The 16508-nt window shown below is 52.7% G+C and overlaps 7 protein-coding genes across 7 annotated transcripts; 1 reads left to right on the top strand and 6 right to left on the bottom strand.

The window, feature by feature from the left end:
* Nucleotides 1-1795: 1795 nt before the first annotated feature.
* SMAC4_08149 (uncharacterized protein) lies at nucleotides 1796-2201 on the bottom strand (the record flags this gene model as incomplete). The annotated part of the gene is made up of 2 exons (XM_003344168.1): nucleotides 1796-2042; nucleotides 2107-2201. The coding sequence occupies 2 exons, from the start codon at nucleotides 2199-2201 to the stop codon at nucleotides 1796-1798; spliced, it is 342 nt and encodes a 113-aa protein (XP_003344216.1).
* Nucleotides 2202-2501: 300 nt separating this feature from the next.
* Nucleotides 2502-4428, top strand: SMAC4_08148 (uncharacterized protein). Its single transcript, XM_003344167.2, has 2 exons — nucleotides 2502-3864; nucleotides 3945-4428. Exons 1-2 carry the CDS (start codon nucleotides 2762-2764, stop codon nucleotides 4063-4065), a joined length of 1224 nt encoding a protein of 407 aa, XP_003344215.2. The 5' UTR covers nucleotides 2502-2761; the 3' UTR covers nucleotides 4066-4428.
* Nucleotides 4429-5823: 1395 nt separating this feature from the next.
* On the bottom strand, nucleotides 5824-6969 carry SMAC4_08147 (uncharacterized protein; the record flags this gene model as incomplete). Its single annotated transcript, XM_003344166.2, has 2 exons — nucleotides 5824-6639; nucleotides 6704-6969. 2 exons carry the CDS (start codon nucleotides 6967-6969, stop codon nucleotides 6420-6422), a joined length of 486 nt encoding a protein of 161 aa, XP_003344214.1. The 3' UTR covers nucleotides 5824-6419.
* Nucleotides 6970-8919: 1950 nt separating this feature from the next.
* Nucleotides 8920-10639, bottom strand: SMAC4_08146 (uncharacterized protein; the record flags this gene model as incomplete). Its single annotated transcript, XM_003344165.2, has 2 exons — nucleotides 8920-9812; nucleotides 9861-10639. The coding sequence occupies 2 exons, from the start codon at nucleotides 10637-10639 to the stop codon at nucleotides 9128-9130; spliced, it is 1464 nt and encodes a 487-aa protein (XP_003344213.1). The 3' UTR covers nucleotides 8920-9127.
* Nucleotides 10640-11111: 472 nt separating this feature from the next.
* On the bottom strand, nucleotides 11112-12248 carry SMAC4_08145 (uncharacterized protein). The gene is made up of 2 exons (XM_003344164.2): nucleotides 11627-12248; nucleotides 11112-11569 (listed from the first exon to the last, which is right to left on the bottom strand). The coding sequence occupies exons 1-2, from the start codon at nucleotides 12027-12029 to the stop codon at nucleotides 11241-11243; spliced, it is 732 nt and encodes a 243-aa protein (XP_003344212.1). The 5' UTR covers nucleotides 12030-12248; the 3' UTR covers nucleotides 11112-11240.
* A 1385-nt stretch (nucleotides 12249-13633) lies between these two features.
* Nucleotides 13634-13828, bottom strand: SMAC4_12945 (uncharacterized protein; the record flags this gene model as incomplete). Its single annotated transcript, XM_066091179.1, has 1 exon — nucleotides 13634-13828. The coding sequence occupies one exon, from the start codon at nucleotides 13826-13828 to the stop codon at nucleotides 13634-13636; it is 195 nt and encodes a 64-aa protein (XP_065947294.1).
* A 228-nt stretch (nucleotides 13829-14056) lies between these two features.
* SMAC4_08144 (uncharacterized protein) lies at nucleotides 14057-15841 on the bottom strand (the record flags this gene model as incomplete). Its single annotated transcript, XM_003344163.2, has 3 exons — nucleotides 14057-14830; nucleotides 14904-15599; nucleotides 15668-15841. The coding sequence occupies 3 exons, from the start codon at nucleotides 15839-15841 to the stop codon at nucleotides 14471-14473; spliced, it is 1230 nt and encodes a 409-aa protein (XP_003344211.1). The 3' UTR covers nucleotides 14057-14470.
* Between the last annotated feature and the right edge of the window lie 667 nt (nucleotides 15842-16508).

Here is a 16508-nt window from a genome sequence, read left to right on the forward strand (position 1 = left end):
CTGGATTGGACCGGACCGCTTCAAACACTCGATTACACCACTTGTTTGCGTTAGCCAGTCTGACTGATGGTGATAAGATGTCCGGGTGCCCCTGCTATGAAAGCAATTTGTCGAGTCTATCACATAGCTATATCTTACCCCCAAGCCCCACCTAGTAGAGGCCCTCCAACATTGAAGTCCAGTCACGCCTCCAGCTTGACTGTGTCTAGCCTTCCGCGTACTCTTTCGTCGTTCTACATCCGCCCACCACTATTTCGACCAAAAGTTCAACCGCATCGTCAAGAGGGGCACGTTGATCGAACCTCGAAGAGGAATAAAAAGACCGACTTCCACATCAACCTTTTCCGCTTGCCTTTCCACATTCACATTCCACATGTCCCCATTCAACAGAGGTATGCGGGCAAAATGAGCAATTGGGGCTTTTCTTTAGGTTGGTGACCCACTGCACATGCTAAAGAACGCTTTTGTCCAATCACCATTGTTCGTTATAACCAAACGGGCAACTGGAGTGCATTCGGCGTTATCGACATCTGCCTTGTGTTCTTCTGGAGCCCGGGCAACCTATGTACATACCGAATCACTAGTTCGGGTCTTTGAGACAGGATGCATTGGGAGCAAGGAGCCCTGGTGCATCTTTGGTAAATATGTGCAAGCAAAAGCTCCCTTACAAACACAAGCATCTACTTATCTATGTTAAGCCATGCAGTTGGAAGAAAAATGGAAGTGAGTGATGCGAAAGCTTTCCTAGCCCGTTAGCCGAATATGAGTCGAGACTCAAACACAACCAGATCCGTATGCAACCAAAGAGGGAAACTGTGATGAAAGCGAGGCGGCTCAGGTCGATGTAGCTCACTCCCCGGTAGCGTGCCATTGAGCGCTAACCATAATATCGGTCAGTTATCCGTGACGGTCGGAACGGCCCGATAACGGCGGGCATTGCCTCTTCTTTTTAGTGCCTCTGCATGTACTGTGTATTATGCATGTACTGTAATATCTTGGTAAGCTCGGGGACATCAACAGCAGCAGTTTGGACCTCGCGCACACAGCAGCCATTTCCCCGGTTTCAATTTCACCACCTCGACAACGAACCACTTACGATGATGGCCGCCCATCAGATCCCGCCTGACCAACTTGAAGGACCAAGTGCTTCAACCAAACCCCAACCCAATGAAATCAACACGGCGTCCAGCTGTGTGCCAGGAGTGACTGGGCTAGATTGAAAACTACCCGGTTAACGGCAAGTTGACAAAGATAAGTGTGGTCTGGACAACTGGGAATGGAGAACGACATCACCTTATCTGGCTGCTCAGGCCCTACTCAGCAGAAAACCCCCCATTTTGCAGTCTCTGGAACATTTCTGCCCCATCATATGCCTTCGCGATCCGCCTCAGCTTTTCCAGGTTATTCCGCCCGTACGACGCCAGCGGGTTCTGGTCCCTGTTCGCGTCGTTCATGTACACAAATGGCACGTACAGCGCCCTTGGCTCCGTAAGCTCCCTCCACTTGTCTGTGGTAGAAATCGGCACAGCACGAGCGGCTTCATCGTCTCTGCCATTTTCTCATTCGACAAGGGTTGTCCACCACTGTAGAGCTCCTCCTCTAGCACCGTTCCCCGAGGACCAAAAGTATGACGACAAGCCGAGGGGATTTCCCCACTTTTGCACGCCCTGTCGGACCAGCTCGCTGCTTACTGGACATAGCCGCCGCTAAGGATCAGTCCGCCAACACCAACGGATGGCAAGCGACCACCAACCACCACGACGTTGTCGGCATCAAGAGCGCTATAGACCTCTCCCTAGCATAGACCGGGGCCGACAGTGACGTCGGAGCGATCGCAAGATAGGGAGACGGCCCTCGATCTCTGCAAATCGATGAGAATACCCTCGCTGCCGATGCTGGACGAGCCCGGGTTAGGAGAATGGCCTCCGCTGTGAACTGCAAACTTGGTACCCAAGAAGCTTATAACGCGCATTGCCTTTGAAACATCGGCCGCTTGTCGTGGTAAGACCACGTAGCGCGATTCCATCTGACATGTTTCCGACCTGATGGGACGGTGTTAGCCGTGCACATGAGGCATTCCTCTCAGAATCTGGCGCTTTTACTTACCAGTTGACCTCAACTGTTGTCTGGTCGATGGGTGATATATCAACCTGCTGATTGCCCAAGGCAAAATGCACGACCTGACAGGCAATCTCAATCATGGGGAAGAAGACCGAGCATGGGTGTATTTTCTCTTAAGCGGCAGCGTGGAAGAATCATTCAACCCGAGGTCTTTTGCAAACGAAAAGAAAAGAGAGTCAACAGACTCATTGTTGGTTGCAGCTCCAAAAAGACCCGGTGTCCCGAGGGTAGCTACAAGCGCAATAATGGTACGTGACTTCATTTGGAGAATGTATACATGTTTACCATTGTTTCTTGGAGCCTAGAGGTCCCTCAGGATTTATATATATACTTACGCTGGATCAAGACGACGTGATCACAGCTGACAGCAAGACTGAAAGACCAGATGTGAGGCGGCCAAGTATTGAAGTCTGGGCAGTTTAGGAGCGCCGGGGAGAGCACGGCCAAAGATGCCGGATGGACCTGGTACGGTATCAACACCCTCCCAGGCTCATACTAGATCAATAATAATGGCCAATCGGAATGGGTTACTGAGGGAAAACAGGGCCAGATATTTACTTTTAGTCAAGATGGTTAACCATAAAAGTGCTAGTTAAATCGCCCATGCCCCAAGTATACCCCCAACGACTTCTGTCACTCCATGTCCCCGACATACCTACCCCTACACGTTCACCCCCTCTTCTTAACAACCTCCAGTGCTGGCTGCTCCGCTATTTACGCTTTTTTTCCCCCATTTCCTCCCAAAGTACATAGTCTTTCAAGGTCCAACGTTTTCAACATGGCCACTTCCACCGAAAGTCCTTCCAAGTTCAAGGTGACTCCCGAAAAACAAGCGAGTCTTCCTCACTTTGCCTACCAACAGCTCACGTGCAGACCCAAATCCGTGACCGGCGTCAACCTCAATGGCAAGACAGCAATTGTAACCGGCTCCAATACCGGCGTCGGTCTCGAGACGGCTCGCCAACTGCTTGACCTTGGTATCAGGAAGTTGGTCTTGGCCATTCGCAACGAGACCAAGGGCGCTGCCGCTGTCGCCAACCTGACCAAAGGTCGAGAGGCCAAGCACAAAGCTAACATTGAGGTTTGGAATCTGGACCTGTCCGTCTATGATTCCATTCTTGCCTTCGCTGCTAGGGCCGAGAAGGAACTCACCACGCTTGACATCGCCGTCCTAAATGCCGGTATTTGTCCCGTCACGCGCTCCTTCAACCCACACACCGGCCATGACGAGGTTATCCAAGTCAATTACCTCTCCACTGCATTACTGGCCATTGTCCTGTTGCCCGTCATCCAGTCCAAGCGCCAGAATCAATCCGGTCCCAGTCGTCTGACCATCGTCAACTCCGAGGTATCGGGGTGGACCAGCTTCAGCGAGGTCGTGGGGAAGAACCCGACGCCGCCCTCAATTCTGGCCACTTTGGATGATGACGACAGCGGCAAGAAGGCCGTCAACATGATAGATCGCATGCAGGTGTCCAAGCTGCTGGGCCAGTTCTTCCTGTCGGAAATCGCAAAGGTGGTCTCCCCTTCGCTGGCCGTCATCAACGCTACATCCCCTTCGCTGGTTCTTGAGACCCAGTTTAACCGTGATCGCGACGGTACGCTTCTTTACACCATTGGAAAGCTCGCCATGAAGAAGGTGGCCAATACCGCGGCGGTCGGGGCGCGAATGATTACGGATGCCGCTGTCAACCATGGCGAGGAGACGCATGGAGAGATGCTGAGCTTTCAAGAGCTTGTTCCGTAAGATGAGTTCCATTTGCACCTGGGCCTATCAATCAATCAAAATTTAAAAAGAAACTCACTAACATGACATGATGTAGCTTGGCACCCATTATCTATACGGAGGAAGGAAGCAAGATCTCAAAGAAGTTGTGGGACGAGACTATGACTGAGCTCGAGTTTGCAGGCGTGAGGGAGATTTTGGCTACATTGAAAAGTTAGCGAGGCACACCCAGTTTTCACATCCAATACGTGACATGGTTCGTCTTTCATTGGTACCAGCGACACCTACAACTACCTGTACTTGCCGCCATTAGCTTTCAAATGAAATTATTACTATTACACCCAGCATCCGCATAGTGGGTTTTATAACGTATCGATCCAGAAACTACCTACGCACCTGCTCCACCTAAAAACTATGGGAGACAGACACCTTCCTCTACCTGATTCCGTCGGGTGTCATGGGCGTCTACAAAAGGCAGAAGCACTATCTCTACAGAATTCGGGCAGCATGAAGTGCCTGCCATAATTCTGCCCTCCCTTTCCTGCTCGACAGCCCCAGTCTACACTACTCAGTCTTGGACCAACCAGCAAACCGTCTCTGGAAGATTGAGCTTTCCATCTTTTGACAAGCCAGCTCCCAATCCGTCGTCCATTTCCTGTAAAAGGGCTGATATCCAAGCAGTCCACTCCCAACCCATCTGCCCAAGACCACGCTCAAGGCGATTGACACGCTTTGGCCGAACGGCACCCACCATGGCAAGGACAGATACGTACCACCGGCATTAAATGTCTAGGTAACACCCGTCGTTCGGTCAGCCACAACCGAAAAGAGGCCGATAAAGGATTACGGTAATGTAGGTAAGGTAGGTAGTTACACTCACGCAAAACACCTGGAACAAATTAATTCTCCCTCCATGCACCAGCAGCTCGTCCTGGTAGCCGTACCAATTCTCGAAAAACACATCGGTCAGCTCAAACACACTGTTGTCGGACTTTTCCGCACTCATCAGCATCTTGACAATGTGCTGCTTTTCTTCTTGCTGTTGCTGTTGTGGCTGCTGTTGTTGTGGCTGTTCCTCCAGCAGAGCCGAATACGACCGATGGTTCACGTGCGGTCGGATGGTGAACCGACCGTCTTCGGGAATCAGAAATGGTACTGGGGCTGGTGCTCGTGCTCGTGCTCCTGGTGGTACATGTAGCCGAAGAAGGTATTTCCCGTCGTCGTCGTCTCAACGACCAGCTTGTCCTGCAGACACTCAATGTATTCCTTCTGCGCTGCGTGGAAGTGCATGGGAGGTTTCTTGTCCTTGTCGGAGATGAATTCGGCGCCCTTGTGCAGGTCGAAGGTGGCTTTGATGGCAAAGGCGCGATAGGGGTCGTGGTGGGAGAGCAGACGGGCGGTGACTGCGCCTTTGAGGCGGAATTGAAGTACGGAAAAAAGAGTGTGTGGTCTGGTTGGTTACTATAGGTAGGTAAGGTACGTAGAGGTAGGTAGGCATTTTCTGGTGTTCCAATCTCTGGCTTTTGAGGTCTGTGCTGTAAACTTTTCTCATTCTTTGGTTGTCTCGATGGATTGTGACAACGACGGTATAGGTAGTAACAATGACGGGCATAGAATGGAAAAACAAATAGCAGGGCAATGGAAATAGACGGGCACTCACACTTCTACATTCTGTGTCATTCTCGCTGTATTTTACACTTTTTCTGTCTGTAGCGGGCGGCGACATTGCGGTGGAATTTGGACTGGAAAAATGAAGCTTGACTGGACGGAGCAGAAGCCTGACGACCATACAAGAGTGAAAAGCGGTGGGAGTCAAGAGAAGCCGATTTGGAGGTAAAGAAAGAAAGAAAGAAAGAAAGAGAGTACGTACCTTAGGTAGAGAGCAAGCAAGCCTTTGTTACATTCAGGATGCACCCTACTGGCAATGCCTTATGCTTCGGATCTTCACCAATGACTTGGTACAACTTGCATTGTCTACCTTAGGCGGTTGCAGGATCAAGCAAATGAGAGAGTAACACTCGGTTCAGCAGGTAGGCAGGATGCGGATAGAAGGACTGACCAGGAAAATTCAGTCCCCGGCTAGAAGATACTTTGCCCTGTGTACATACAGGCCTAGAAGAACAGTTACCATAGGGGTCCAGATTATAGTCCAGCTCAATTCGGACACCGGCACAGAGTAGGATTTGTTATAGATGCGCCGTGTGTCAACGTATACGACCCGAGCGCGCCAACGGCTTGCAGATCCGGCGGAGAAGGTTGCTCTACATATGATACGTATAGAGTTAGACTTGAAGGGGGCTGTATTGTAGGACCCGGAGAACTAGGGGCTTTCACTCCAGTGACAGCACTGTTGTTGCGGTACCTGTAACGAATCCAATAAGGTACCCAGGGTTAACATGATAGTACCCTGAATTCAATATGTAGTCCTGCCATGTCGGTCGAGCAGTTCCCCACCACTTTTCTCTGCACCACCATCATTCGCCTCGGAAACAAACCAGAGCATGAATCCTGTCCGCTACAACCTCACTAGGGAATGTACAAGCATTGCGACCTCAAAGTAGATCTGAGCCACTTAGAGTCTCAGGCCATCACCTGCCATCCGCTGCCAACCGTATTCCACCAGCAACCCAGCAGCAATAGCCGCGCCCGTAGGCCAGAACCCCCGCGAGAACCAGGTCCAGCAACTAGCCGGATCCGTCAAGTCCACCAGGGCAATCATGGAGCCGACCGAGACCACACACCCTCCAACCGTGATTGCGTAATACGGCGCCCCCATACCGCCCCAGTACCCGCTGGCGACCAGAAGCGCGCTCATGGTCAGGTACAGGCCAAACAGGATAGGTCTCGCCCAGCTACCAAACAGCATGGCCATGCTCTTGACACCCCACCCTTAAGTCGTCCGCCAGATCCTGGTGCGCGTAGATGGTGTCGAAGATGACCACCCACACGACGCTGGCGGCCACCAGGCTAGACGTGCTGAGATCCCGCCACGGAGCGGGAACGCCCATGCCGGCCGACCCGACCATGATGCCCCATTCCAGACAGAGGCCGAGGACGAACTGAGCAAAGTGCGTGTGGCGCTTGTCATACGGGTAGTAGGTGGTGCCGATGATGGTGGCCATGGCAGCGAGCGTGGCTTGTTGTTGTTGTTGTTATTTTTAACGTCTACTTCCGCCTCCCGTAGGGCATGAGACGTGCCGCACCGGTGAGTCTAGCATACAAGATTAAGAGCAATGCCCTAACTGTCCACCAAAACCATTAATCCGAGGGCAAACCGAGGCCTATTGCCAGTATATATCATGTGTTGCCCATAGCGTAAACGCGGCCCAACACTTGTAATCGAATAGCAGCGAGCGTGGCGTCCAAGGGCAGCGGCAGCAGAAACGCGGCCGCGCAGACTGCCTGGACGCAGGTGAGAGGAAGGCGGCTCATGGGGAGATAGCGCCCCGGGGAATGGGACGCGTCTTTGTGCGGGCGATTTGGGCGTCAATGGGAGCGTCGACGAGGCCGTTCCAGGCATGAGCGGCGTTGCTGAAGAAGAAGGAGCCGGCTAAGAGGTAGCACCCAACGCGGGCGACAGAGAGGAGCGGGAGATGATGGATGGCAGCGGCGTGAATGGCGCCGAAAAGGTGCGGCGCGAAGACCATGAAGAAGGCCGCGGGCGGGGAAAGACGTGAGAGCTGGACGTAAGGAACCTATGAAGCCGGGAGCAGGTCAACCCAGCCGCCGGCGTAGTGACCGCCGTATTGTTGAGAGAGCTGTGTCTTTTTGAGAAGTTGCGTCTCCTCATTGCTGGACCTGTCGCTGTTGCCACGAGCTCGGAGGGCTGTCTTGGTGGTTGATACCGTTTGGCTCATTTTTGCTGATCTTTTAAGAGAACTTTCGCAGCTGCCGGATCTAATGTGTCGAAAAGGAACGGAACGGAACGGAATGCGATGACTGCTTTCATTTTCCCAGGTTGAGAGGCACTTAATATATATCTGCTCCCAAGTATGTCCATGATAACTGACTCCCTGTTCCGTTTTCTTAATTTTCTCCTTCTTTCTTCCACAACTAAACAAACTGAGTTGTCTCCGGAGACATGGCAAGTTGTTCCGTAGCCGATAATAGGTAACAAAACACAGTCCTTTAGCTAAGGCTTGACATGCTCTGACTCGTTTGAATATTACATGGCCCGAGTCCTACCCGACCCGCCTGTCTGGGAGGTGTTGGCGATAGACGCGTCTTCGATGCTTCACACAAAGTGTCATAAGGAAGGCCTTGCTGCGGGCCCCGGTTCAGAGCACAAACCAACAAGGTACCTCTAGGGGAGGTAGGCGCAACAGCATGCTCTCTTGTTTGCGTTGAAGCCAGAAGAGGAAAATGGCCGGGTGAATGTTCTGCGTTACCTTGGATCAGCTCTTTGCCTTTTTCATGCTCGGACTTGGCCTGTTTTAGATAAGTAGATTAAGGTAGGAATTCGCATCAATACTCTACTGTGGAAGCGACAAAGGCCAGTGTTCCATTTTGGCACAGGCCGACTGCTACTACCTACTCCTTCCAGTTGGTCAGGTGGGAGTCGGACTGCGGATCAACATCTTGAACGGTACGCCAGCAACTGTTGAAAGTGCCACTGCCCCTGGGGCGGAGAAGTGGTCATCGTGCGTGAACTCGGGGTTTTCGAGGGTTTCTCGTGTCTGGGGAGAATATGACATCCAAGACCAATCGTTCGTCTACTGTAGGTCACCTCAGGACAGGAAGTCCCGTTCTAGCATGGGCACTTGTTAAAACGGCACACTGTCTGGCGTCCGTCCGTGGGGCGAAGGCGAGGAGGGTCGGTGAATACTGGTAAAAGGGAAAGACGGATAACGGAACGGGTTGATGACATGCTTAGCGCTGAATGAGAGGCTGCCAATACCTCTAGGGAAGGGTAGCAGAGTTACAGCGGTTACCTCTAAGGCGCGTTCAGCACATTGCACGCTCCTTGAGTTGCATACAGGTCTGGTACTTGTTTGGTTCATATGCAAATAACGGATCAGGACGGTCGCTCCTTTCGCATCACTAACCTCCGAATTCCAACTTCCATTCTCTTTCAATCATTCTGGTATGTATGCTAGGTAAAACTGAAATCTAGTACCTGCTTCCCTTATGCGGTTCATTACACACAAAGGCCAGCTGATATCAAGTCTAAAAGTAATATCAAACATGAGACAGCACGCAGTCCAGGAAGTGAATACCGCATCTCTCGAGCTATACAATAGAAACCCGCTGACCAGACATCCCGTCCCATCCTATCGGCCATCACAGTTCACAGATGATACCTAAAATCCAGCTCCCATCCCCCGTCCTCACCTTCCTCGTATCCTCAATCTCCCCCTTCCCAATCCCCTCCTTCCTCCGGTTACACTTTCGAACATACAACCACAACCCGGCAATCAAAAACTCCGCCACGACCAACGCTCCCAGCGAGAACGCATTGCCCAGCAAATACGGCTTCTCGCGATAAATCTGGCCCGCCACGATTCCCGCGGTATTTCCAACCGTCTGCTGGAACCCGATCGCCGCCGCCCGCCGATAGTGCGGCGCAACATTAACATTGAGCAAAGTCAGGTTCAGTCCCGGACCGCTATACACCGCCGAAGCGCAGAGGAACGTGCCAAAGAACTTGACCCCGTTGCTCGTCTTGCATATGATCAAGATATACCCCAATATCCCAAAGATATTGGGAAACGCCACCAGCGGGCCCCTCACACAGAGCTTATCCGACAGGAAAGCCAGCGCCATGAAGAACCGCCCGCCCGTGATGTACACGGGAATAGTCAGGTACTGCGCCTCGACGCTGTCGTGGCCCATGCTCTGGATGATGCTCGGCAGGAACGTGCTGAAGCCGTACAGCAGGATGTCCTGACAGAACTGGATCGCGCCGCTGATCCACATCTTCTTGTCTTTCAGGGCAATCCGGATATCCTCCCAGCTGAACTCCTCGCTGCCCATGTACTGCGCCCTCTACTGCGCTCTGACTCTCATCATCCACTTCTCGTCTTCGTTCAGGAAGTAGGCCTCGGTGGGATCATTCGGCAGCGCGAACCACACCAAAAGTCCAATCAGGATGCTGAAAATCCCTTCGATGAAGTATACCCACCGCCACCCGGCCTGGCCCCCGATTCCGTCCATTTTTAAGATCAAGTACGCCAGAAGCCCACCGAACGCACCAGCGATGGCCGTGTATACGAATAGGTATGACATCCGCTTCGCTTGCTCCTCCCGCTTGTAAACCATGGTCAAATACAAATTCAGTCCCGGAATTAGTCCACCTTCGCACATCCCCAGAACTAAGCGGGCGGCATACAGTCCCCCAATGTTGGTGATAAACCCCGAGAGAATTGTCGTTAATGACCAAACGACACATAAAGTGGTGAGCATAACGCGGGGCGTCAGCCGTTTCAACAAGATGGCCCAAGGCGCTTCGAACGCGACGTAGGTGGCGTAGAAGACGGAGACGACGGTAGAGAATTGCGCGGGCGTGGCATGGATGTCTTCGGGCATGCCGGCGACTTTGACGTTGCTGATGTTGAAGCGGTCGAGGAAGCAAGAGAGGTAGACGAGCATTATGATGGGGACGAAGACGGAGTCGAGCTTGAGGAGGAGGGCAGCTTCGGCTTTGGGGTCGAGGACTTCTTCCGTCTCAGCGCCGGCGCCGGTGGCTGTTGGCTTGTCGGTCATGTTGTCGGTGAGGAAGGACTCATGTTGGCGTTCAGGGTCCGAGTCCTTCTTCTCCGAGAGCGAGGTTGATCGTGGTGGTGAGGAGGCCATGGTGCGAACATTGTTTGAGGACGGATGAGGGAGTGTCCTCGTTTTGTTCTGTCTGCTCATGGTATTGACATGGCTGTTATTGGGTGGCGACGATCGCAACACCTTCCTCACCTTCCTCTGTCGGTCTAGTGAGTCTAGTCATTCCCATCATTGTTGTCTCGGAGTATCTTCGCTAAGACGGACGCAAAGTGTCTGTCGGGAGGTGGACATGACGTTACAATGCAACGACTGGCTCGAGCGGTTGGTATCTCCCATGCGGGGAGCGAATCAGGGCCAAGACTGTTGCAGATCGTCAGCGAACATGTCCTGGACCGGCACAACATCTCCGTTATCAGTCCCGGTACTTCGAGATAGCCGTTTAAACATGTCCCCCTTTCGAGTTTGCTGTGCGAGGTGTCGTGTAACGACAACATAAAGCATCAACCAACGTCGACATCACACACTGGCATCGATCTCTCCTGAGCCCAACATGTTCACCATCCGTTCCGACGCGCTCTATCCAATGACTTTTTATTGCCAAACCCATCCCAAACTCCGAGCCATATAAACATTACGAGATATTATCCTTCCAAGCCATTACAAAACCATGCTAATGCGCCCTTTACAACTTCTCCTTGTTGGAGGGAGCGTTGAAGCTAGGGTAACCCTTCTCCTTCCACTCATAGAAGCTCATGCCGTTGGCACACGAGGGCATGCGAACGACCAGGGGAACAACGATATCCTCCTCGACACCGAGGGTCTCGGCCTTGTGGACAATGGTCTCCTTGAGGATCTCATAGCCAGCCTTCTGGTAAAGGCCGATGGACGAAGGGGAAGACTCGAAGTAGATGGGGAGGTTGCAGCGCTCAGAGAGGTCGAGACCGAACTTGGCGAGGGCAATACCGGCCTTGCGGCCCTGGCATCTGGGGTCGACGCCGATGACGTGGGCATCTGTTGTAGCATGGATTAGCCAATGTCAGTCAGGCCAGAGGGGTAGGAAGAACATACAGATGTAGGGCTTGCCACCAAAGAGGTGCTCCCTCATGTCGTGCAAGGGGTTAAGGACCTTCTCAGCCCTCTCCCTCGCCTCGCCTTCGAGCCACGGGACGCCAAGGTTCTTGCGCTCCTCCTCGGAACGCTCCTTGACGAAAATATCTACCAGACCCATGCCCAAGATCTCGCCGTCGGCCATGTCGATGGCCTTGAAGGTGTACTGGGTGGTCGAGGTGTGCCACCACTCGAGGGTGCCCTTGGCGTGGGCGTCGCGGAACTCAGACGCCTCGGTGTCAACGCCGGGGAAGAGGATCTTGAGCATGATCTCGCCCATGCGCTCGCCCTTGAAGGCGGCGAAGTAGGACTCGTACACGCGACGGATGTCGGGGATGAGGGCGGGAAGGACGGCGATGACCATTTTGGCGGTTGTATTTAGGGGTGTTTGGGATGGTTTGGTTCGGAAAAGAAACGGCTGGCTGTGGAACGGATGGATGGATGGATGGATGGACGTTGGGCGGTTCGGATCTGATAAGATCTCTTGGGCTTTTGATAAAAAATGAAACAGACGGAGAGAAGGGAGCAGGCCGGTTCGTTCCCTCTTTAAAAGGGTCAGAGATCTCGTGTGCGTTCTTTATCTGATGATCTGATCAGATAAAAACGAAGTGCCGATTCCTTTCCGCCACTCCGAAAACCGCAGCCAAGGAGGCCATGGCTAGAAAACTCACCGAGTGCTAGGCCATCCCAACAAAGAGAAGCGCCCAGAACGACTAGAAGACGCCGCCGCGGGAGATGGTGAGCCGTGGTATCGCAGGTATGCGCCAGCTTCGGTGGTCTAGGCAACCTGGGCGACGCCGGCCAACAAGAGTCAGCATGGCGCCATGGTCGGGCTAAGCGACAACGAGGGGACGACCTGGCCTCGCCGTCTTGGGGTCCTCTCCACACCGTGATTCTCGTCCACCAACCCCAGCCCGAGTTTATCCGGTGCGCAAGGAGTGTCTCCAGGACGAGCTGCTGAGCTCGGTTAGAACATGGTTTGGAAGCAGCTGAAAAACAACTGAAGCTCTTACCCAGCGAACCAAGAGACGTTCAAGTATAAAGGAGTGTCTGGGCCATCAAGATTGATGATCATCATGGGCCACATGTCAATTTGATAGTCAGCACGATCCGGGAGCATGGCACCCACGTGTGATGCATCATCCATGGGCACTGAATCTGGCGAAGGAAATGCTGATCGGTTGTCCACACAAGACGACAGCTTGATAGATCCGAGGAGGTGGAACTCACACACTCAAAGCCAAGACACCGCACTGTCTTGGCCATGATTCGATCCGGGATGATTCATGGCGTCGTGCCATTCCTAATTTGTCCACAGGCTGGGCCAGATGTTATCGGTTTGCGCTTCGCATTCGCTCGATACGAGGTTTCCGAGCGTTGGGTGGATGCTTGTCGGGAAAAGTTTGTCCAGCGATGTTCCTTGTTAGTGTTTTGGGTCTTGGAAGGTCTTGGGACCGAGGGGCCCGGCCGTTCCAGCTTCCCCGTTTAGAGTTATCAGATCCGTTTTCGGACCCACCTGGGGAAGCTCGCTTATCGCTGGGGCGGGGATCCGGATGTGTGACAACGGAACTGACAGACACTCGCGCATTTTCCATTGTTTGGAGGTTTATAACTTTGATTCATGACATGATCGGATTCTTGGGACTGATGGGAAAAAGGGAAATACAAGTTTGACTGGGAGAAAATGGTAGGAACCAAAGAAAGAAATAGGCAACTCCGATCCCAACGACTGACCATTCCCAAGCACTCCACTCTCTTGGCCCCTGGCCATCACTCCTTCCCCAGACTCGCGGGAGGATATTCAACCAAAGAAGACGGAAGGAGCGCTGGATGACGAGCAGGGAAGAGTCACCAATTCAAGAGACTCGTCGCCGACCTTTGTAGATACCTATCCGTCACTCAGTCAGCACCTTCCAACTCTGCCCTGGCCTCAGACTCACCGGGTAGACGTACCTTCCCCCAAATCCACTAGGCGTAACTACACGTACACCCCTCCCTCTTTGCGGGATCAAACGAGGGCCAAGGGACGCACAGGTATCCTCTCGGACACGCTACCCCGGATGCTCCGCATTGTGTCGTGGAACAGGGGCCGGTGTAAGCCGCCATTGCTGGAGCAGCTGCCGTGATGCCAAAGAGAATGAGGATAGTCTGGAGGAGTTGCATATTTGTGGATTGAGTATATGGTGTTTTCGAGTTGAGTGATATCGTCCAAAGAAGTCAGGCAATGAAAGATGAAGTGGTTTGTTTGTTTGTCGATGCAAACTAATCACACCAAGAACAGATACCAGGACAAGGCTCCCTTCTTATGGTTTACTCAGAATCATTATGTCTCTGAAATGCCGATCGCAGCTTACAATTGAGGCAGAAATAGGTGCCTAGGAAACAACTCACAACTTATTTGCATGCCGGCCAAGACCGCCGACGGGAACGGAGTTGAGATTGAGTTTAAACAAAGTCCGATACTCAGCCGCAACTATAAAGTGATCATCCGGCTTGGAAGCTTGTACAAACACCTTATTTGTAACCTCTTGGCTTTCTTGGTGTTGTTGGATTCGCGCCGTTCCAACGCCAGCAATATTGATCGTCACCAACCACGCAGCGTCAGCCTGGCTTGGCTTCATGTACACCGCGCGTTCCTTCCTAAGCATGACCGCTCATCACAAATTGGGGAAATGCAACAGCGATAAGGAATGAAATTGAAAAGAAAACGGAAGCATCGTTCCTTCCAAATATCAGAAGTAGAAGCGCCTATGTAGGCAAGAACCATCAACCCTCCTTCCTACTCATCATAATCATCCATCTAACTTAGTGCCTCCGCTCATTCAACTTCTGCATCTCCTTGGCATGCTTATACACCAGCTCCTTGGCCTCGGCATCCTCCAAGTAAATTGTGAACGAATCATCATGATTGCGTCCGTAGGAATACCCGCCATAGCCAAACTGCCAGTACATGTCGCCGGCCATCTTCTCCTGGACGGCAATCTTCTGCCAGCCGCCAATGACCTCGATTCGGGTTTCGTTCTTGACCTGGCCAAGCTGGTCCAGACGGCCCTTGTCGGTCATCCAGCCGTACTCCTCGAGCACGACAGGCTTCTTGGCGGCGCGGCCCGAGACGGCGTGGTCGCGGATCCATTGGTTGGACCACTCGACGCTCTTTGACCACCACTGTCGACATTGTCAGTCAGTTCCATCCAGTTCAGGGTATGTAATGCAAGGGTGAGTGGGAAAAAAAACTTACATCAGGATACAAATGCAGCGTCCCAAAGTCGACATTCCTCAACCTCAACTCCTTATCAAAATCACCTCCATCCCAGCCATTATAAAACCCATCATCGCTCTGCCTGTTATACCCGCCCTCACCACCCCACGTAACCAGATGGTTCTTGTCTAGGCTCTTCACATACGTGCTCATCTCATCAATCCACTTCGTCAACACCTCAGGCGTGCAATTCTCGCTCCTGGGCAAGTTCCTGGTCCCATCGGCACCACATCTCGGCTCGTTCGCCAGCTCCCAGCCCAGAATCGCCGGTGAGTCGCGGTACCGCGTCACCATGGCCTTGACGTACTTCTTGAAGGCGGCCTTGATCTTGGGCTGCGTGTAAAAGTCGTCGTGGTACTTGCCGCCGTTGTTGACGGTGTAGACGTCCATGCCGCCGTAGTCGGCCCAGTTGTTGGTCAGCGCGACAAGGAGCTTGATGCCAGTTTTGGAGGCCGAGTTGACCACCTTGTCGAAGGGGCTGATGTCAATGGTTTGTTTGCCGTCTTTCTCGAACCATTGGAATACGGTCTCGGTGGCGCCGGCACCTTCGCCGCCGTATTGGGGAAGACCGGTGGGGACGTAGGTGCGGTTCTTGTCGTTGAACCCCCAGGTACGGAAGACGGTGAGGCCGGCGGCTTTGGCAGCTTTCATGCCCTTTTCGACGTCGGATTTGTCCTGGAAAGGCGAGGTGAGTTAGCATGTGCGTTTATCATGGGATGGGACGGAAGCGAGAGGGTACTAACGTTGAAGGGAAAGTAGTAGGCATTACTACCGGCAAAGTAGAAGTTCTTTCCATCGAGCTTGAAGTGGTCACCCTCAGCAGTGACAAAGCCCTTGGGGACCTTGCCCTTACCGGGGGCAGCCGACACGCCGGTAGCGAGCAGTGAGAGGAGGGAAAGGAAGTGGCCTTGACGCATCTTGATGAGTGCCTGTGGGGGAGGAGAGAAGACAGAGACAGAGTCAACTGGTGAGCCAAAAGAACTCCATTATTCACAAGTTGCGATGTTGTGGACTTTTATACTCGAACTCACCCATAACGTCACTTACAAAAAGATGTCTTCGGACAATTTCCTAATTGGGAGGGCGGAGGTTGTTACCCCGGATTTCAGGGGATCAAGAGGTGTTAGTCGAGCCGAGGCTTGGCATCCAATTGTTAACGGCGACGGACATCGTTGGCCCGCCCTCGCCGCCGCCTTACCCCATGTTTTTTCTTCTCCAGGTTTCCCGGCCGGTCGGTTCCTGGCAGGTAGGGTTACTCTCTGATCAATCGGTGAGACGATATCGATCAGGATCAGGTTGGCCAATAATGAGGCATCATGAGGGAACCGTGTTGGTGGTTGCGTGTTTGGCGTGTAGCTAATTCTAGAACTGCTAGGACTGCATACTCACGCCGATGCCCCGGGTTCTTGGTTCAAAGACCCTCGTGACTGTCTGGCTTACGAGTCACAAGGAGTGGAGAAACGAACGAACGAACGTAGACTTTCCACGTCCTCTTCTCAAGAAATGAGAGGAGATAGAGGATTGATTCGATAGCCCATCTCTCTACTATCCAACATCCATCTCCAAACAACAGCTCATCAACAC

Source organism: Sordaria macrospora, chromosome 5 (genome assembly GCF_033870435.1).
Source record: "Sordaria macrospora chromosome 5, complete sequence".
NCBI classification, from domain to species: Eukaryota; Fungi; Ascomycota; class Sordariomycetes; order Sordariales; family Sordariaceae; genus Sordaria; species Sordaria macrospora.

What these genes read in the sequence shown, in the direction of transcription:
- SMAC4_08145 (XM_003344164.2), bottom strand. Translation starts at nt 12,029, where the DNA reads ATGGTCATCGCCGTCCTTCCCGCCCTCATCCCCGACATCCGTCGCGTG. An exon ending in TGGTGGCAAGCCCTACATCT is followed by an intron (nt 11,570 to 11,626) that starts GTATGTTCTTCC and finishes ATGCTACAACAG; the next exon opens with ATGCCCACGTCATCGGCGTC.
- SMAC4_08148 (XM_003344167.2), top strand. Translation starts at nt 2,762, where the DNA reads ATGTCCCCGACATACCTACCCCTACACGTTCACCCCCTCTTCTTAACA. An exon ending in AGCTTTCAAGAGCTTGTTCC is followed by an intron (nt 3,865 to 3,944) that starts GTAAGATGAGTT and finishes GACATGATGTAG; the next exon opens with CTTGGCACCCATTATCTATA.